Genomic DNA, 22,248 nt, shown 5'->3' with positions numbered 1-22,248 from the left:
TTTCAAGTTTTTTAATGCGCACAACAACAACAACAAAACTGAACGCAAATTGGTTGAGTAGGAGGCCTGGTGGGGAGGTGAGGCCCACTGGGGTGATCAATCGAAAAGGTGAAGGTAGGAGATGTGATGATGATGTAGGTGGAGAAGCTCAGAGACACGCAGAGGGAGGTGGAGAGAGACGCATCGAGACATGGGGGGGGGGGGGACAAGGAAAACGTAATTTGTGGGTACGCAAAGATGGCCTGGGCCATGGATACTCACGGAAAGTACCTGAGAGAGAGAGAGGAGGGAGAGAAACATGCACGCACAGAGAAACGCGGAGACGCACAGAGAGAGAGAGAAATGTGGAGACGCACTGAGGGAGAAATGTGGACACGCGGAGAGTGCCAGCAATGCAATGGTTCCCTTTGCTCTGCGTCACGGGAGTACACACCACCCCATCTCCTCCACACCGCCCCATCACCTCCACACCGCCCCATCTCCTCGTCTCTCCACTCGGAGTCTGAACGTGAATCCTCAATCTCCGGCACCGCACGGTCACCTTAACGAAGAAGTCAGACGGCGGCGTGAAATACAACTCGATTTTTTTTTTTTATCCGTCTAAATCATCTGCCAATCCTTCGGGATCCACGGCACAGAGCGGAAGAGCCATGTATCTCTGTGAAGGAATCACGAATGTCGGGATGATGGGTTAGAGGCCCCCGCTGTCCTGTGCCAGGCTGTCACACATTGCGGTGACTGCGTTTCATTGCAGGAAGTTAGAATTGCGTGAACTTCCCATACCTTTGTTGGTCCTCCAGCATCAGCACAATCCATGGGGCAGATAGCCCCGTAGGTGTCCACTTTCCTCTCTGTCTTGTGCCAATGCGCCCAAGTAGTGGCCCACGTCTTGCTGGCACCAATCTCTTGTGATGTCGTCCTCAGGGCATTCTCTGTGAGCTCTTCCCCTCTCTCCGGTTCCTTCCATTTCTCTGAACAACAACACACTGTTAATTATCCTGTTGTTGTCCATCCTACGTGTGTCCAAACAGTGTCAGTTTCCTTCTCCCCACTGCCTGCCTGCATCGGTTTGTATTCTTACTTCTACGTTGGTCACTCTTTGGGTCCAGTTTAGATGCAGCATCCTTCTGTAGCAAGACCTTTCGAATGCCAATGTCTTATCTCTTGTCAGTCTTTTTTAATATCCAAGTCCCGCAGGCATACAAAGCTGTGGTTCTTAAGATGTTCCATTTGGTATTGTAGCTGATTTGCTTGCTTCTCCAGATATTATTGAGTCGTGCCATCACCCCAGCAGAGGGCGCGCAATTTTGTTAGAGACCAGCAGAACTCCTCTCATCTTTCTCCATAGTATCGGCAGGAGTGGCTGAGACGCGGCAGGAGTGGCTGAGACGCGGCAGGAGTGGCTGAGACACGGCACGAGCTGCTTCCCTTATCCGCGTTTCTCCGGGTGTCCATGCGCGGGGACTAAAGGAGTTATTGAGCCCGAAAAATTATCCGGGAACAGCAGCCCCCCATTCTTTAGATTATTTGGCTTCTGCTATAAATTTGCACACAATAAGCCACTTTGATGAGATATCATTTGTGGCCAGGTCGCTTCTGAGAAATAAGCTAATAGCTCTGTGGGCTTTACCTGGTGAGATAAAAAAGTGTTTTTTTTGTCATTTGTTTACCTTTCCTACACTTTGCACTCTTATCGTGTTTTTTGTATTGTTTGTTGTTGTAACCTTCTGACCCGCCCCCACCTGGGCATCTGTCATAAAGAGCTTCATAGCTCATCGGATTCCTCCGGTATAAATAAAGATTCTGATTCAACACCCGACAAGAGGAGTTTCACTCTCCCGAAAGACACAAACAACGTGCCAACGAGTTGCCACTTCAGCAGCGCCGCTTGTGTGTTGGAGATCAAACCAACAACGCCTACAATTTCACGTTTCGCCGGTGATTACAATCGGCTTCATTGGGCGATTGCCAGAATTGATACATGGCTGTGGTCGGTTCAAGGTGGGTTTCACGGTGCACGCACATTTAAGCGATCTAACCCCACAAAAACTTAATCGCGAATAATATTGGGCGTGAAAGCCTACACGTGTAAAACGTAAATGTATTTATGTATTAGATGTATTTACACAATGTTACATGAACAGAGTTTTAAGTGTTTTTTTTTAAACCCGTACAACTAAATTTGGCCATGGTGGCACCAGCGGTAAAGCGAGCGGCTCCCAATGGGAAGGTTGTGAGTTCAACTCTCGGTTGGGGGGGGGGGTTGACTCAGCCCATCATCCATTCAGGGTCGATAAAATAGATACCACGGGGAGGGGATGGATGTTCAAGGTACCACCCCATAGTGGAGCGATCACTGCTGCACAGGATGCGTATGGACAACCAGGTTATTTGGCGCATGTAGGTTACTTTATTTCCTAAACCTTGTTTTTGTAAACCCCCCCCCCACCCATTTTGCCTTTTACTTTGCCCCTTCTCCATTTACCTTCCATTCCCCACGTGAAAAATAAATCCGCTTCACTCGCACGTTCCCACGTAAGTGGGACGCAGTGAGCCAATTTCAACCCACCCCCCCCACCCCTCCGTTCCCCCCAACCCATGAGCTCTGTGTTCGGGGCATTGTGCCCGCGGAATTTCTGTGCCCCCGCCTCTCCGTTGTTATTGCCTCGCATTCTGCCCCCGTGCTCTTGTCGAATTAAACAAAAATTAGTAACCACGCGATGGGGTCAAGTCGACAGTGACTGTCCACATGGATGCACTCTGTCGGAACGTGGAATTTCAACCACTGGCTTCAGGGCTGCAAACTGGAGGTCGGCACAGACCTTCGCAAACGTAACCAGCAAGTGCAAAACCAGCGAGCAGGACGCAATGCACAACTGGATTTTCACAAGCGCCCATCTTGTAGCGGGGTGTGTCGACCACCAGTCCCTTCGGGGCCGAGTTTCAACGCACAGCGCGACCTCCCTTGCTCTCCTCCACCTCCTCGCAGTACGGAACGCGGGAGTCAACAATGGGTGCTGTTCTCGCATGGGCGGAGGGCCGTCGAGTCCGGGCGTATCCCTTGCCTCGGCCTTTTGTCCACTGGCTGCACCGGGACGGAGAGATCTGCGGAGCCCAAGTGAGATTCTGCCGATGAATGTGAATGGCACCCTGCCGACGTGCCTCGAGTGGCCGTAACTCAGCGCGCGCAAGGTTTACACCCCCGACAAAGGGAGTTGAATAACACAGCACAGCTGCCTAAACATGCACGGACATCTTTGCAACGCTACGAATTGTGTACGGTGTGAGGATTCTCCCAGGGCCGCTACATGGGAGGACGGTACAGGGGGTCTGAGCGACGGCGGATGGTGAATTGGACCGGCCTGTTCGCCGTCGTCTCTTATTCGAATCATTTCTGTGCTACCCTGCACTATGAACCCGGCGACCCGAGTTCGATTCTCGCTCACGGCCACCAACATCGGTGATGATTAATTATCTGAACCGGTCCTGAGCCTCCCCGAGGTTGACTCGGCCTCACATGAGTACCTGGTGCGGTGTGTAAACATCGTCATTGGGGAGAAAAAGGAGGCCGGGCGTGGTGCTGGCCACCCACTCCCTCGTGTGCCGTGCCATCCTTTATAGGTGCTCCCTAACAGCGCTTGCCCCAAAAGTGGATCGAAAACTATACGGGAGATCTTTGTCCATGCGCGCTTGTTGCGTGCGGCTCCATTGCTCAAAGGTTTCCTGCATTTGTTGCTCTTTCTCATTTAATCTGACAGCTGCCACTGGATTGGGAAGGGGCCTTTGTCCCACCGAGCCATGAGGGAGAAAGTTTCAGTTCACTGGGCCCTACGTGGACAGTGCCCACCAGTTGTGCAGCATGGGGGCATTCATTATCTGCCTCCAACATGTTTTTTATTAACTAAATAGCCATTTTTACAAGAATCTTTCAGTTTAACACGAAGGTTTCGCGATCAATATCATCCATAATGCAGGTTTTTTTGGGTTAGATCGCGTACATTTATAAATGTGTCGTTAAACTCGCCACCACCCAACACAAACAATTAGTAAGGTTTGTCACGTAAACATTTTTTTTCTCTCCAACACACTGGTGTGCTGTACTAGTAACGAATTGGCATGTTCTGTTAACATGACAAACCTTTCTAATTTAACGACACATTTATATATTTAGTCGATCTAGCCCAAACAAAAACCTGTATTATGAACAATCTTGCAATTGGAACCGTGGCACAAACAACGGCTAAATCCGTGGGCCCAGTTTCGCCTCCTCGCAACTCGCGAGGAGGCGAAAGACGCACCAAAAACTTGCATTCAGTGTCAATGAAGTTATACAGAGTTGGTCACGCACACAAAGATAAAGATCCCCCGTATAGCCTTAACAGACTGTAGAGGCAAGTGCTGTTAGCGAGCACCTTTCAAGGCCAGCACGGCACACGAGGAGGTGGGTGGCCAACACCACGCCCGGCCGCCTTTGTCTCCCTAGTGGCGATGTTTACACATCGCACCAGGTAATCATTTGAGGCTGAGTCGACCTAGGGGAGGTCCAGGACCGGTTCAGATAATCATCACTGGTGTTCGCCATGAGTGGGAATCGAACCTGGGTAGCCAGGTTTGTAGCGCAGCGTAGCGCTAACCGCTACACGACTGCGCAATGCTCCGAATTCACAGCACATATTGATGCATTAATGGGGCTATGAAGAAGGTAATCACCATGCATAGCAGGTGCTATCGGCTGTGAGGGCACGGTGTGGATAGCATCACCAAGTAAGTAATGATAATAATTAAACTTACAACTCATCTATTTAGTATTTCACCGGGCCACAAATGATAGCTCAACAAAGTGGCTTATCACGTGGACATTTATAGTAGCAGCCAAATACTCTGAACGTGGCGTGATGATTATAAATGTGGGCGGGGGGGAACTGGAGAACCCAGAGAAAAATCCACACAACCACCAGGGAGAGAGAGACACGCAAACCTCAAAGGGTCCGTCCATAAATGACGTCACGCGATTTTGGACAATTTTGCCCCCCCCCCCCCTTGTCATACGGCGTCACAAAAAGTCAGATCCTCCCCCCCTCAGATATGACGTCACAAAGCTTTGCCCCCCCAAAATAAAACATGCTTCAAATCGCTTTAAACTATTGTCATTGTAGTGCGTATTTAATGTGGCGCTGCACTCTGATGTTGTAGGAGAAACCATTTAATAAAAAGTATATTTAATTAAGTAGAACGTGTCGTCTACATTTATTTTAAGTTGCGCATTTTGATGTGACGTCACATAATCAAACGGCGATCACAGTTTGGTTATTGACGACACCGCTGCAACTCAAGGCCATCACGAGGGCTCTCTGTGTTACATCGTCTGGAGTAGTTTCGCAGTAAGGGTGGACAACGTTACTTTGTTTGTGTGATTTTCCGATCACTTCAATGGTTCTCAAGGAGAAGCCACGTGGCCCTCCAACCCTTGTCCCACGGGGGGGGGGGGCTTACGTAAGGTGATTTATAAATGTGTGAAATTAAACCGTACGTGAGAGCCATTGATGAATAATCACGCGTGACTCTGCCAATGTAAAATAACTACGATAACATTTCGATCCATATGGTGGGCTAGAACGAAATAAAAGGCCCTTTCTGAACTCACTCGCGGTAAACAAAGCGGTTGCCAACAGCAACCGTCGAGCGCGGGAAAGTGACGTCACGCGTGCGGAGCGTCCATTTAATTCTTATTTTATTTGCTTGCAGTTACCAGCTAGTGAGGATAACCTCACAAAATGGACATTTGGCAAAAATATTGACGTTCGCTATTCATACATTTGCTTCTCAGAACCAGATTGGGTCAGGCATGGGGTGATACTCGGTTGAAAGTAAAATTCAACAAGGGGTACAGTAGCCAAACAAGGTTGAGAATTACTGGGTTACGTAATGTATCGTGCAGGTTGCATGCAACATTAAGAATCAGAGCAATGGGGCCGTCCATAAATGACGTCACGCGATTTTGGACGATTTTTGATCCCCCCCCCCTTCGTCACACGGCGTCACAAAAAGTCAGACCCCCCCTCAAATATGACGTCACAAAGCTCTGCTCCCCCCCCCCCCCCCCCCCAGAAAAATAAAACATGCTTCAAATCGCTTTAAAATATTGTCATTGTAGTGCGTATTTAATGTGGCGCTGCACTCTGATGTTGTAGGATAAAAATGTATTAAAAAGTATATTTAATTAAGTAGAACGTGTTTATATTTATTTCAAGTTGCGCATTTTGATGTGACGTCACATTTCTCAAACCCCCCTCCCCACCCTCGTCACACATCGTCACAAATGTCTGACCCCCCAGGTGCGTGATGTCATTTATGGACGGCCCCAATGTGACTTGGTCTGGCTCTCTGAGCCTGGGCATGGATTGTGAACCGCAGACATCAAAAGAGGAGCCAAGTGGCCCTCCAAGCCTTGGGCACGAACACGATGCAACGCGATTCGGGGTTCGTCGATATACGTTGTACGGTCTGTTCTGGATGACCAGCGTCACACGCTACTGGAGAGTTTTTATTTTCCATTTGTGCATCATCAGGTATCCGCATCTGTCTGCCACGGTTTGTGCAGCGGTTGCGGTCGAGGGTGCTCGGTGATCGATCGAGAGGCTGCGGTGGGTGGGACCTACGACTTCACCAACAATGGGGAATAAACATCGCTCGGTCGGAATAAACGTGTTGGTAATCATCGCTCCCCACCCCCTCCACTACTAGCACTTGGCAGGACCCTCCGGAAAAATAAAAGAGTCACGGGAGTCAGCGAGGCTTCCTGGGTAAACAAGCGGCGTGATAACAAGTAAATAATGAAGAGATTGATAAATAATGGACCCTGCCCTCGAATGATGCCTGTGGGCCCTTGGCAGCGGTGATGCCAATGGCAGCGTTGCCGTGGCGACGCCGGTGACCGCGTGCGCTCTCACAGCCGCTTCTGTCGATCCACCGCGAGGTGAGAGGGCCTCGCCACGTCCATGCAGGTCGCGGGGGTCACTTGACCCTACTTCGACGCGTTTGGTGAAGCGGGGGGGGGGCGTAGATCTAGAAGCATAGACGTTCAGTACAACAATAGTAGATTGTGCTCCACTGGGACTCCTCACCACGTGACGACGATGACGATTTTGTTTATTGGGATGATGATGATGGTGAGAATGATGGTTACGAGGAATTATGATATTCATGTCAACAATGTAATTATTGTTAATTGTGATGAATGTGACTGACGACGGTGAACCTGAACTTTGGCTAACGATGACTCTGATGAACATCAATTAGACCACAACACTCTCACACGCACAAAAAAACACCTGATTATCTCAATGCGCCCTTCCATCTGCCTATTAAAACGCAACAACTGCTACGCACTTGTGGACTTCAAACCCCCAATCCCAGAACCCGTTTCCCATTTCTGCGAAAATCGACATCAATTATGCACATTCCATCGGCTCTGGCCAAAGCCGGTTTCAAAAGAGCATTTAAGCGAGACCAGACACTGACGTCACGGGCCGTGACACGGCGGGCGACGGTGGTGGTGGCGGTGGTGGTGGCAGGAGTGGCAGGGGTGGTGGTGGCAGGGTGACGGTCTGGCTCCACAACTTCGCAGGGCTTCGTCAGCAGCCCAAGAGACCGCCCCCCGGGGCATTGTCACCGGCAGGCAGCGCCCCGGCACGCGTCCGTTGACCCATCAGCAAGCCACGAGGAGCCCAGCCACCGCGAGGTCGATTCCCCGCTCGCGGCCCACCAACGCCAGTGACGATTACTTTGAAATGCTATCGAGTGCTGATGTCAGTGTGTGTGTGTGAGAGATGCTGCGTTTGTCTGGGCCTCCTCTAGATCGACTCAACCGCAAATGAGTACCTGGTGTGGAGCGTAAACATTGTTACTTGGGGAGACAAAGGCGGCCTGGCGTGGTGCTGAACGCACATCCCCACCATCGTGTGCCGTGCCGGCCTTCGCAGGTGCTGCTCGCTCACAGCACTTGCCCCACAAGGTCTGTTATGGCTATGCTCCAACCCGCGAGCGGAAGGTTGCAAGTTCGAATCCCGCTCAGCGAGCGGACATGGACCCATCGTCGTCCCTCCACAGCTGGCGGAATGGAAGTTGAGAGTCGTCACCCCTGTGGGGAGACCGGCCCCTGCCACGCGAATGTTGAATTTCTGTCATTGGCTCAGGGGCAACTCGTTTAGAGTGAAGAGACACGACGATGGATGAAAATCGTAATTACGCGTGAAGTTGCTCGACGGCTCGCGTGGTATTAATGACAGATTCAACCGAAACACGGCCACGTGAGCAGAATCAAGTGATTGTGCCGAGCTTTCCCACGAGTCCACGGCACGCAAACAAGTTTCTGAAAAAGAGCGTTTCGGATACCACATCCGGCACCTCCGATGAGCACGGTTGGCTACGTACGGTGCGAAAGAATACGTATGAACATATTCACGTCGCAAAACAGGAGCAACTACTACATCATTCCGAAGCCGACGATAACACCCCCCCACCCCGCTCCCCCCGACCGCACCGAGCTAAGGCAGCAGGGGACCGTCTACGTGACTGCGTGGCCCTGCGTGGCCCCGCGTGGCCCCACTGCCAGCCTGCGTGTGGTTCTGTGGTTTGCGCGGGAGGGGAGCGGGGGGAGGGTCCAGCGACTCGATCCCTGCCATTGCTTAATAACGTTCAGTTGGGGCATTACCTGGAGCAGTTTCGCCACCGTTGCTGCTGCTTCTGCTGCTAATCGCAGCAATTCTGTTGGCGATGATGATGATGATGCCGATGATGCTGATGATGCCGATGATGCTGATAACGTTGATGTCATTCATTTACGAGGTTCTTTTACATCTCGAGACCCTCTCGTCAGGAGCAGGGCCGTCCCTATGGTACACGGCGAATCGGGGAGACCGCCCCGGGCCTCGTGCTTTGGGGGGGGAGAGGGGGTCCCCGTGATTCTTCGTCACGGTGTCAGATGGAATACTGCTGGCGGAGGGGCGGCCCGCACGGTGGGATATGCCCCAGGCCCCCACACCCCTTGTATGGATGGCCCTGATTCAGGAGATTTCGCCAGCAGGAGAACCGCAGCACGCGGAGAGGAATCCGACACGCAACAGGGCCGACAGGCAATCACGTCGTCCACGCGGGTGGGTTCACATCCCTCACTTCGCTTAGCTCTGTTGCTCTCGTCGCCTCGCGGCCCGGCTCGTGGTGGAGTTTTACAAATCTGCATCGTGGGCGGCAAGGGTGGCAGATTGGGGTGAATAACTCGCGCCTCACAGCAAGTCGGGCCCCTGGGTTCGATTGCCGACCCAGGTGCCTTTCTGCGTGGAGTTTGTTCTCCCTCTGTTCTACGCGGATTTGCTCCGAGCTCTTCTGTTTCTGGTCATATTTGTTGTTAAAGTTTTGCTTACTGGCTTCCTGCCGTACGTTCGGCCAAGTGTGCGGAAGTGACGTCACCACAAACGCCTGTGTGGTGACCATAAACGCCTGTGTGGTGACGTCATCCGCATCCCGCAGAGTTGAGCCAAGTTCAAAGTGTCCCTGCTGACGTCAACCCCTCCCCCCACCCACCCTCCACCCCCCACCCACCACCCCCCACCCACCCTCTACCCCCCCACCCTCCACCCCCCACCCTCCCCCAACCTCCCCCCCACCCTCCACCCCCCCTCAACCCTCCACACTCCCCCCACCCTCAACCCTCCACCCTCCCCCCACCCTCCATCCTCCCTCCACCCTCCCCCCACCCTCCCCCAACCTCCATCCTCCCACCACCCTCCCCCAACCTACCCCCCACCCTCCATCCTCCCACCACCCTCCCCCAACCTCCCCCCCACCCCCACCGTGGGTCCTGCGCAATCGCACGGGGCACTGCTCGAGCGAGGGTCGTGTGAGGCCACCTTCACTAATTAATTCATTAACTAACGATGATGGCTGGGGGGCTGGGGGGCAGCGGTCGGGACGGCGAGGGGGGGGGGGATTGGCTGAGGACTTGAGAGAGATTTGTCGCGAACGGGAAACGAGGGAGAGTTAAGAAGTGGAGAAAGAGACCAAGGGAGTGGGTTTGTGGGACGGGGGTGATTTGATATTTCCATGACCGCCGCGTTGACGCCCGAAAAGCCCTGAGCCCCCCGCTAACAGCTATAAACTAATAGCTATAAACTAAACTATTTTCTATTTTACCGGGTAAGACGCACTGAGCTATATCGCTCTTGTAAAGAAGTGACCTGGCAACAAATGATAGCTCAACGAAGTTGCTAATAATGTGGAAATGTATAGCAGCAAAACACTCGAAACGCGTGATGTTGATTCTGAACGTGCAGGCAAAAAACCGGAGGGACCGGAGAAAAAACAAACGCGACCACAGGGAGAGAGAGAGAGACACGCAAAACCCCAAATATGCAGCGGTCGTCCATATCGCGATGGAACCCACGACCTCCTGCATACCAGGCGAGGTAGTTAACATCTCGCCGGCGCGGTGCCCCTGTGGCATCTGAGACGTGAACTCCGAACCAACGGGCCCCCCCACGTCAGCTCAGATGCCCCGCGGTGGCACGTGACCGCAGAGTTCGAGAGAGACGCGAAGGGTTCGGCAGGGATGTCCAGCACTCGGGATTGGGAGCACCCTCGCGCCGGACCGCCGCGCCAGACAATTTTGGCTCCATTCATCTCGGCTCCCAACATCGTTGTCGTCATCATCACGATTCCATGGGGCAGATCAAGACCGTAATTATAATATATATTTGGGGGGACGCATCCCCGCATCCCTCCAATATTCAAATATGCTCAAAATGTCCCGCCCAATATATTGCTATAAAATAGATGTCTGTTTATATGATTGTGGTTATGGTTGTACTTTATTAATCCCTAATCTCTGCCATTACATACAATGAAACAAGAAAAAAAAACAGAGCAATGTAATACAATACACTATTAGACATTATTGTAAAAAATAAATAAAAAGTCCATCTTATGTGTTAGTGATTTTTTTTTTAGGCAGGAAATGAGTTTTCAAATTTAGATTTTTTTTCTGGGGGGGAGGGACCCCCAGACCCCCTGGAAGATTTGGTCCCCCCCAATGTTGACTCCATGGCTACGGCCTTGGGGCCGAGGTGTTCCACTGCAACATTTCGTCATTTGTTTCCACGTTTCTCTCTTGTCTTGTGCCAATACACCCAAGTAGTGGCCCACGTCTTGCTGGCACCAATCTCTTGTGAGGTCGTCGCCAAGCCATTCTCTCTGAGCTCTCCCTCTCTTTGCGGTTCCTTACATGTTTCTGAACAACACACTTAAATTGTTCCTGCTGTTGTCCATCCGACATATGCGTGTCCAAATAGTGTCAGTTTCCTTACCATCACTGCCCGCATCGTCAGGTTGTAATCTTCTATGTGCAACATTTTTCTTACTTCTACGCTGGCCTTTCTTTGGGTCCAACTTAGATGCCGCAGTGTCCTTCTGCAGCAATACATTTTGAGCGCCAATATCTTATCTCTGTCGGTCAAGCACTTAACGCCCCCCCCTCGCCCCCAAATGCTTTCCTTCTCCATGTCATTCGGCCAACCCCCACGCCCACCCCAGCAAGCCACGAGATGCGTAGGGAAAATGTTCGGCAGAGCCGGCAGGAATGTGGGAGAGGTCAGAGGGAGGTGTGGTCAGGAAACGCAACGAGAATGACGCTGGGAGAACACAAACTTTGAAACAGAGTTTCAGCGTACGTTTTGGTTATGTTTGCCGAGTAAACGCCTGCATTTCTCGTGATTTTTATCCAGGTGTTTTCAAGCCTCGCAGCAAGAAGGGGCCTGGGTTTGACTCCCGACTTGGGCACCTTTCTCTGTGGAGTACTGTATGTATGTTCCCCCCTTGTTCTGAAAGGGTTTCCTCCGAGTTCTCCGTTTTTCTGTCATACATTTTTTAAAGTTTTGCTGGCTGGCTGGCTCACGCGTGGGCAAGGTGAGAGATCCACCATGACCCCTCGAGGTCACGGCTGGTTCCAGGGTCAGCACAGGTAGACGGTGCCGGCACGGAGCCACACACAGAGCCACACTGTCACTGTCACGACCATGGTGCCATCGCTCGCACGGTCACGGGCCGGATTGCCAGCTCGTGGCAGGGGGTACCGGTCCAACCGTGACCTATGAATGACGGGGGTCTGGCACGCGTTTCACTTGGGACGGATACGAGGCTCATATAACTCGAGAAAGCCACGGCATTCCAGTTTCATAGTCAATGATTTGAAGAAAAACCTTCAAGTTTTACTATCCAAAAGTTATAATGACAGCGCCCCCCATTTGTGTTCCTGGCAAGGTCCCCAGGGCCTGGAGGGCTTCACCTCGGGCCAAACTTTTACGAGCTCACATGACGCAAAACCTCGCGGTGCATGCGTGTGGCGTAGCGGTTAGCGCTTCGAACCCGGCAACCCGAGTTCGAATTCCCGTTCACGACCAACACCAGTGACGATTCTTTGAATCGGTCCAGAGCCTCCCCTAGGTCGACTCAGCCTCAAATGAGTACCTGGGGAGACAAAAATGTCCGGGCGTGGTGCTGGCCGCCCACCCCTCGCGCGCCGTGCCGTCCTTCATAGGTGCCCGCTAACAGCACTTGCCCCAACAGTCTGTTCAGGCTATACGGGGGATCTTTGTCTTTGTGAGCATTACCAACACTTTTTTTTGGGAGGGCCACGAGTCTGAATCTGGTCACATGCACGCTTGGCAGGACAAGATGTGTTTTATCCCAGCGAGTGCTGGAAATACCATCTTGGGGGTGAGCTTTCGTGCAGCGGCACACAACGCCTGTGACCTTATTGGCTGCCCTGACCGGAGCCGTTTGGTCGTCCACCCCACCCCGCTAACCCAAAGCGTGGGATATTTTTGGTTACGTAATAAACAAACATGAAAGCGATCTATTTCTTTACACTTTTCCCTTTTTGTATGCAACGTGTCCACCCACACAACGTGTTTCAAAGCCGCAGAAGTCTCGCGGCGACTCTGACGCAGCGCTCCACTGCGCCCCCCCCCCCCCCCCAGGAGAGCGACCGCATCACACAGCAAAGAACTCTGGGAAGGTTCTCACGGTTGGCCTATGACGACACCGCCAGGAACACAACAGCAATCTTGAGCCCAGGGAGACGGGATTTATTGACTAAGCTATTAACGCCTATCACCTCCGATTAGCACGGCTGGCCACGTACGGTGCGAAAAAAGTTCAACATACGTACGTACATCACATGCGTAAGGCACTGCAGTGGATTTCAGGTGCTGAGCAGCGCCCCGAGAGAGAGAGTCGGAGGCACAGCTGTCGCTACGTCCTCCTGGACATCCGTTAAAATGAGCTTCGTATCTCATCGGATTCCTCCGGTCTAAATAAAGTTGCTGCTTCTGATGTTGGTCGGTGTAACTAGGGTCGTTTGCCAGCCTTTAGAGTCAGAATCTTTGTTTGTCCTGGAGGAATCCCATGAGCCGTGAAGCTCACGATTGCAGAAGAAACAAACGTGACCAGGGCGATCAAAGCTCGAGATGATCCGTGCAGCTGCAGAACGCCTCCCCCGCCCCTCCCCCCCCCCCCGCAGCTTGCACTGACTAGCGGGTCCGCTTCCATTAAATGACTTTGCCGTCTTTCCTTCCGACACTTTACAATCGCGCTGTCAGAACAAGGTCATGAAAGATCATCAGAATGCATTCGTAAATCTTACGGAGCAGTGCCGGAGAATGGTGGCGGAAAAGATTTCCACAGGACGTCATGAAAAATCATTCTAGTCGCCTTTATATCCTTTCAACAGCAGGGGTTACGCTGTGCTGCACACTGCCGTGAGGTTGCTTGTTGCAGGACAGTCACGCCAATATTTAATTCCCAGAGCCGCAATATATTAAGATTACGTGTAAAATGTACGAATGTTAACCCTTTCCTGTTCCAAGATGTCTGCAAGTTGCAGGGTGGTGTCCTGTTCACGTCTGCATCTTGGAACGCGCCAGCAACTTAGCGGTAATTTTATTTGAAGAGGCATAGTAGCGCCGTTGTTTTTAAAGACATTGTACTTACCGCAGAGAAGTGTAGCGACACGACCGCATTCTACGATAGCTGGCGCCAATCTGTGCCACACGCCCTCCCACATGGCCTTGCCGGAGCCTCAGTACTGATAAAGTTATTTTATTTGAGTTTTTCACCCGGTTTTGTTTTGATCACGTTCACATACGTGAACGTACATGAATGGAATCGGAAGAAAAACTACTGATGATGCACGCAAGCGGACGTCATCGGAACGGGCAAGGGTTAACATGACGGGCTTTTAATTTTTGTGCAGCTATTGGCGACCGGGCTGAGATCGTCAGCGCGATGCACTTGAGAACTCGTCCCAATCGCAGGTGGCTCAAGCGCAGGGCACTCGGCAGTGCCAGCTCAGCGCTCCGGGACTCTGGGTAGCGCGGCCGCCCCCGAATAGAACACAACGCGTCGGCGCAGAGAGGTTGGGGTAATGGCCAGGCAGCATGCACTTGGAAGTGATCAAGTCCTGCGTTAGGCACGAGTGCGAGACAAACGCAGAGGCTGGCACCGCTGCCGGACCGATCGCGAATGTCCTGACGGCAGCGGAGTTTCAAGACTCGTTCTCAGGAGCATAACAAACAAAGATTGTTGGAGCAAGTGCTGTTCGGGAGCACGTATGAAGGCCGGCACGGCACACGAGAGAGTGGGTGGCCAGTACCACGCCCTGCCGACGTTTGTCTCCATAGTGGCGATGTTTACTACACACTGCACAAGGCACTCATTTGAGGCTGAGTCTACCTAGGGGAGGCCCAGCACCGGTTGAGATAATCGTCACCAGTGTTGGCCGAGTTACCGGGTTTGTAGCGTAGCACGCTAACCGCTACGCTACCGCTCCCCACGCACACACACACACGCTCGCACACAAGTACACGATCACACTCGCACACAATCCAAGCTCACGACCTCCCACTCTCGTCCACCCTCACACATTCACATTCATTTTTGGCTGACTATCGAACAAGGACGGTCACCGCATCGCACACTTTCAGGTACACTTGTCGGCCGTCTGGAACGCTCTTACTTCCAATATTAAGAAGCCGCTGGAGCTATGCACTTTCAAATCATCTAGATTTAAAACTCGTGTCTTTCGAACTGTGTGTTTAGTTTGTTGTCATTCCCTCACGACAGTGAATACACAAACACCCCAACCACAAACCATGGGCACTATCTGTTCACCCAACGAGCCTCCGCGTCTATCGTGAATGCAAACCCCAACGAGATTCCCGCGCTCAGTGAAGTCGGGAAGGGCACACTAAACCCGCGACAGGAACTCAACACGGCCCTAACTGGGAGATATACATACGTAGAGTACGTGCTGTAGATGGCAGGCGATGTCTTGGGCAATGTGACCCTTTATCACTTCTCTGCTGCTGCTGATACGACGAAGAAGAAGAGGCCACTGTCCAAAGCATCACGTTTTGCGAATATTTATTTTCCTTCATATAGGGATTATCCGAGTAGCACAAGTAGCTACATATGCTACGGGCCCCGCACTTTCAAGGGCCCCGCGCTAAATGCTTACAAGCTATCAATTCCGGTTCAGTGATTCTGCACTTGCTCTATTACTGTAGTACTATACCGCCTTCAACTTTTATGAACGACTGGGTGTTAAAGGTTAGCGATTTATAAAAAATACAATTACTTTACTATGCAAGTAAAAAATGTATGTGTTTTAATATTTACGTGTTTTCTTTTTATTTAGGGCCCCTTTATAACAACATATGCTACAGGCCCCACACTAGCTTAATCTGGCACTGAGAGGGCACCATTATTGACGAACGTGTTGGGTGTCTCTGTCTTTGTTCTCGTGGCCTGTGCACCGCACCGTGGCCACGCAGGATCACAGACATCGCGTTCGACTGCCGACTTTGCTTTTAAAAACGATTTGGCTACGAGCTGAGATATATAGAAATAAACAAATAAACAAAAAAACAAAGCCTGCTTTCGGACCATCGCTCGGCCGAAAGCTGGAGAGCCGACGTCTCGCCCAGCCGTCCCGAGCTGACTCTCTCTCCCCCTGACGTGTGATCTGGCCGTGCTTGCGCCCGACACAAAACACGTTGCTAGCGGACGGGGGGGGGGGGGGATAGTGGCAAAGGCGGACATCGTTTTAAGAATACCCGACACGTTTAGATTACCAAGTTTGTTGAGCCAAGCTGGCCAGGAGTGGACGAATCTCAGCCTATTTTTCACCAAGTCTCTATGTATCGCTATGTATCTCTATGAGTATCTGTGTATCGCTATGAGTCTCTATGTATCTCTGTGAGTCTCTGTGAGTCTATATCTATCTCTATGATGCAGCAGCTTGGAGACAACTGGACTGATGCATTATGAAATTAAAAAACACGGGAACCATATACGAGGTGGAACAGAAATGGAATTTAAGGACTCAAGTAATATTCTAACCACGGACAAACACAGTTTTGAGGAGTGACGCTATGTGTGTACACACACACAAGATAAACTCTCCGCATGGACACCAGTTTATCGATTCCTCACCATGCAAAATATGTTGGATGGTGTCCAGAACATAAACCACGTTTGTCTCTGTTTGGGCGATTTAAAATTTGTTTAAACAACCCCCGACTGGGAGAAATTATATATTCTCTTAACCATTACACCTTCAACAGTGCTATTTGTTGCTGGCCGCTTGGTGTTTTTGGGGGACCTGCTTGGCTGTTCAAGCGAGAGATACCGAACTCGCTAGGAGCTTATCTCATATTAGGCCTGAGTGTGTGAAATGTACGATTCAAACTATAAACGATACACACCTACTTTTAAATTTGCCAGGTAAGGCCCACTGAGCCAGGTCACAAATGAGAGCTCAACGAAGTGGCTGATCATTGTGTGGACATTAATAGCAGTAGCCAAATACTCTAAACGCATGTTGGTTCCAAACGTGGAGGGAAAAACCAGAGGACCCAGAGAAAAATCCACGCGACCACGTGGAGAGAGAACATGCAAATTCCAAAATTCGGGCATCAGCTTTGGGATTGAACCCACGACCTCCTGTATACCAGGCGAGGGATTACATCTCGCCACCTGGCGACCTGCGAATAGCAAGTCCGGTGCGCTGCTAACCATTGCACCACAGCAGCTGCATGCCAAAAATTATGATAATAATGGAAGTGGTCAGAATTACAAATGAGGTCATTGCTAGAGTAACTCAGTAATCATCAGCGATGCACTCACACGACACTCCAGTTCTCCGGTGGCATTTTAGAATTGAACCCACGACCGCCTGTATACCAGGCGAAGTAGTGAACGCCTCGCCACCGTGGCGCCCCTGACCAATCACACCTTCAACGGTGCCACCAGAGCAAAACCCACACGACCACGCGGAGACACCACAAACTCCGAATATACAGCAGCAGGCGCCGGGGTCGGGGATCGAACGCACGACCTCCTGCACACCAGGCGAGGTAGTTCACATCTCGCCACCGTGGCGCCTTCAAACGGCGCCGTCCCTTTGCCGGGCCCGTTGGCGTTTTGTGGCCTCCCCGGTGCGAGCAGGAGGGGGGGGGCGGTCTGTGCAGGTACTCACGTGCAGCTCTTCCAGGGACTGGCAGAGGCTGCCCTGCTTGCTGGGAGGCCGGTGCAGCACTCGGCGGAAGGACGCCTGCCGCCCCCGCAGGTGGAACATGGAGCCCGCGGGGAGCGGGTGATGGGGGGGCTCCAGCGGGCCCGCCTTGCACGACTCCCCGGGAGTGGGAGGGAGGAGGCGCTGTGGGTTCGGGCGGCCGGTTCAGGGGCAGAGAGGGAGGAGTGGGGGGGGGGCAAACGTGTTACAGCTGAACGCGGAACGTAGCTACGTGTCGCTAGGGTGGCACTGCAGCGAGGCGGGTGGAGGAGAAGCGCTGTCAATCACAGACGAGCTCCACCACGCACTCTCCTTCCATCGGCCCTCCTCACTCTCTCTCCGCACTCCCCGTGCTCTCTCCCTGACCCGCGCTCTCTCCACTCTCTCTCCGTGCCCCGCTCTCTCTCCGATGTCTCTCTCTGCCCTGCTCCAAAGCGGTTGTACCGCCTCCCACACGCCTCCCACCGCCCTTCTTCTCCTCCTTATCATATTTGAGGTGTTAGTCACTTCCTATGCAGAGAGGCTGCTCGCTCACTCACTCCTCACGCTCTCTCCTCCGGCTGCACATCGCAACCGCGTGCAGAGGCCCGAGTTGGCGGAGCTTTAGCAGCGAACTGCAGAGGCAGCTCGTCTCGTTTGATGTTATCCTCGCCCCGTCATTTCGGTTCCCAAACTTCTCTGAGAATTCCATCCCTTCGACCCGGCAAATCATCAGAGTCATGAGGCAGTAGCAGCGGCAGCAGCGGCGGCAGCAGCAGCACTGGCAAACAGCAGCAACGACATTGGAAGTGATGGAAATTTAAGAAATCGAGACGGCAAGTTATTTAGACGCTGTACATACAAATTGGATTGCCATTGTTACGGTAAAGGTGCAGCCCTGCAATTTCTACCGGACATCTGTGAAAAAGAGCTTCATAGCTCATCGGATTCCTCCTCCAGTCCAAACAAAGATTCTGATTTCTTGCTCGAGCCACTGGCTAGTGCAGGGGTCGGCAGCCAAAATAACAGGAAGGGAACGTTTTTTTGGAATTCAATAAAAAAAATAGCTCGAAATTTCAAGAGCCGCAATGCACCATGTGGTGAATACGAGACGGCGGTTGTCCTGAATAAACGACGTGACGAAGGCGGTCTCCTGAAGGAGCCAGAGGCTGCCGACCCGCGGGCTAGCGGCAGGGCCTCCGCTACGGAGGAGCTCTCGAGAGCCCCTCTGCAGGCTGTTTGGCCTACTCTTCCACGCTGGCCAGGCGTCTTGGAAGAGTTGGTGGTTACCCGCACTTTACCCCACCGCGCGCGACTTACTGATCACACCTGTGGCGTAACGTATTCATCTTGCTGGTGGATAGAAGCGGTGTGGGCAGGTAGGGAGGGGGGGTTCTGGGAGGGGGGGGGTAGATTTTAAGAAATGTGTTTGCAAACGAAACTATTTTTTATTTTACCAGCTAAGGCCCACTGAGCTGTGTAGCTCTTTTTCAGAAGCGACCTGGCCACAAATGATTGCTCAACCAAGTGGCTTTTCGCGTGGAAAATTTTAGCAGTCAAATACTGTCCGTGTCGCAGCAGTGCGGTGGCATTTTAGACAAAATTCTGGTGGCATCTTAGACGGAATTATCGCTGCCCATCTCCCAGCCGCCCTTTCGCAGCGCACGCAGCCAACGGGACTATCAAAGGAGCCTCTGTTTTCGTCCCTTTATTTTTGCTTCCTTTTGCTCTTTGCCACAGAGCTCTGATTTTTCTTGCGTGAAAGAAAAAAAAATCCTCTTGGCTTGAGCAGTTACGTGCCCAGTGTGCCCCGCGTGTGTGTGTGTGTCCATGCAAATATAGCAGAGGCTCACCATGGGTGCTGTGTGTGTGTGTGCGCACGGTGAGCGAATTGTAAACAAAACAAAATCAGTGCTGGAAATGTATATTTTGGCAGGTTAGTATAAATAGCACCGTATACACAAGACTGTCCACGCGGAGTAAATATAGACCGTATATGCATGGCTCTTTTATACAGCGACATTTCACTTATATGAGCAGCCTGTCAACGCGTTGTTTTTAGAGAAAACGTCACGCTAAACTAAAACTAAGCTTCTTTTTACCAACTAAGGCCCACTGAGCTACTTAGCTCTTTTTCAGAAGCGACCTGGCCACAAGTGATAGCTCAACAAAAGTGGCTTTTCGTGAACGCACGTTGATTCTAAATGTGGAGGGAAACCCCAGAGGACTCGGAGAAAAATCCACGCGACCACAGGAAGAGAGACACTCAAACTCCAAATCTACTGCAGGGGTCAGGGTCGGGATCGAACCCACGACCTCCTGCATACCCAGCGCTCTGCATTTACTCTGAAGCCAAATCACGGAGAATTTGTTCAAATGCTATGGCCCAGTGCTGGCTTCTCCCGTGGATTCGGCGTATTTCGTGCTCGGCTAGAATTGTGGTTATTATTCTTTTCCCATGGCTTTCCAAATGGCGGATGAGGAATGCAGGTCCGCGACTCACGAGTGCGGATAAACAGATCCTTTCAATCTTAATTTGAAGCTTTCGTGACTGCAGGAATCCATACTCTTTGGTTCTTTCGGTAAAGTCAAGTAGGTAGAAAAATTTAAGAAAACAAAAAAGAATATATCACGACGTTTCGATCGCAACACAAGCGGTAGTCCTCAGGCGGAAAAAATCATCCTCAACCTCTTGTTGTCACAGCTCTCTCGCTGGTTCAGCAGTTCCACTGCTGGATTATTTTTTCCGCCTGAGGACGATCAAGCAACGTGTTCTGCCAAAGCCCACTCGATGGCTAAACCACTGGTTCACAAGTGTCTCTGGTGGATAATAGCCCATCTCGATAATGTTGAATAATAGCCCATATCTATGACAGTGGATAATAGTTCATATCTATGACGGTAGATAATAGCCCATATCTATAATGGTGGAAAATAATCCATCTCTATAATGGTGGATAATAGCCCATATCTATAATGGTGAATAACAATAGTCCACGAGTTTCCCATCGTCTTGCCAGAGGCTTTACCGCCGTACGCAGCGAATCATTCAAATTTAATCGTCCGGCGATCACTGCAAATCCACCCAGCGGGGGGAGGGCGGATTAACCCAATAGGCCAATGAGGACTTGGGCCCTCATCCGCTGGAGGGCCTCCTTAAGGCCCTCCATTCAATGTTGAAGTAACAGCTGAGCGATGGTCGTGGACATTGTCTTTGTATTACGATGACATCATGCATGTCATCATGACATCACATCATGCATGACGTCATGATATCACATCATACATGACGTCATGATATCACATCATGCATGTCATCATGACATCACATCATACGTGACGTCATGATATCACATCGTGCATCACATAATGCATGCCTTTGCCATAGCTTAAAGCTATGAATAGACAAATGTTGTCTGAAGGAATAAGTGCAGTGAGTGATTTATGTTTGATTAATTTACCAAGAGTCACGTAAATGTGTTACATTTACTTAGGTAAATTAATACTTTTGATGACTTCATATTTTTTGTTGTTGCTAAATATTGTATTGCTTCATTATTCGCGCGGGATATTTTACGGAGATGCTCGTGAATTTCACAGATATTGGCCTACAGATACCGTACGTGCAACGGCTGCAGATGCGTCTAAAGTTTCGAGAAGTTCTCTATCTCTCTCATCACTTTATATCTCTCTCTATGCAGTCGTATAGAGTTCCAAATGTGATTGGCGGATATCCAAGATCACGGAGAGCAAGTTCGTGAGTAACAAGGCAACACTGTCACACGTACTTTGGCCCTTCCTTCCTATCAGCCGTGGGCAACTCGTAGCCCTGAATCTGCCCCCCGACTCCACCACAATGCATCGGCGACTTCGTTCAAACGTCCCATGGCAAACCACGATGCCGCTAACCGAGCTCGGCCAGGTTGATTTTGCCAACCAATTCAACGGCGGCGGCGATGTGTGTGTGTACACGCGGGGTGGCGACCGGTGGCTCAGAATGAACGACCACCGGACTGCGACCCAGAGGAGGGAACGCGCTCGAGGGAGAGGACGCGGCCGCCCCGGAGAGACGGAGCGAGTCCTTCATCCAGCAGTGGGTCGATGCACGACTGACGACGATGTGCGTTGAACTTCTTTCGCGCCGTATGTGACCAAAAGTGCTAACGGGAGACACGATGATGATGATGATTATAACGAGACGTGGATGCTTTCCACTGCCCGCCGTGCCACATTGCTATGCTGCAGTCACCCGATGCTCTCATTGTTTGTGGGCATCGCTGCTCTGCCTCGCGTTCTTGCCGCAGGGCGATTTGGCACGGTGGGCCGCGTAGGGTGCCAAAGAAGTTCAAGGTGCATGCGAGCCCGCGGGTCGGGGCGATCGACTCCTGCGGGTCCTCCCTCGCCACGGGGATGCGAACTGCCGCCCTGTCACTCATCGACACGGTGGCACAGGCACTGCCCTCCAGCCTGGTCCGGCAGCTCTCTACACAAAACTGCCACACGCACAATTAAATAAACCCCATGCGCTCCATCGTAACGGGAACACTGCAACCGACAACAATCCCCCTGGCTTCATATTCCGGCGAACATTCTGCCACCAAATATCCACAGAGGTATACAAACTGCAAGGTAGTGTACAGGTT

The 22,248-nt window shown here is 51.5% G+C and overlaps 1 protein-coding gene across 1 annotated transcript in view; it reads right to left on the bottom strand.

Moving 5' to 3' along the window:
* Positions 1 to 22,248, bottom strand: part of LOC144931576 (regulator of G-protein signaling 14-like) — a 144,049-nt gene that overhangs the window by 111,949 nt on the left and 9,852 nt on the right. Inside the window, exon 2 of the mRNA XM_078855587.1 lies at positions 17,591 to 17,770. Coding sequence (XP_078711713.1) covers positions 17,591 to 17,689 — 99 coding nt within the window. The 5' untranslated portion in view covers positions 17,690 to 17,770. The remainder of the gene's footprint in view (positions 1 to 17,590; positions 17,771 to 22,248) is intronic.

This window comes from Lampetra fluviatilis, chromosome 4, assembly GCF_964198595.1.
Source record: "Lampetra fluviatilis chromosome 4, kcLamFluv1.1, whole genome shotgun sequence".
In the NCBI taxonomy this organism is placed as follows: domain Eukaryota; kingdom Metazoa; phylum Chordata; class Hyperoartia; order Petromyzontiformes; family Petromyzontidae; genus Lampetra; species Lampetra fluviatilis.
The sequence above is the reverse complement of the archived record's forward strand: the minus strand, read 5'-3'. Positions and strand labels throughout refer to the sequence as shown.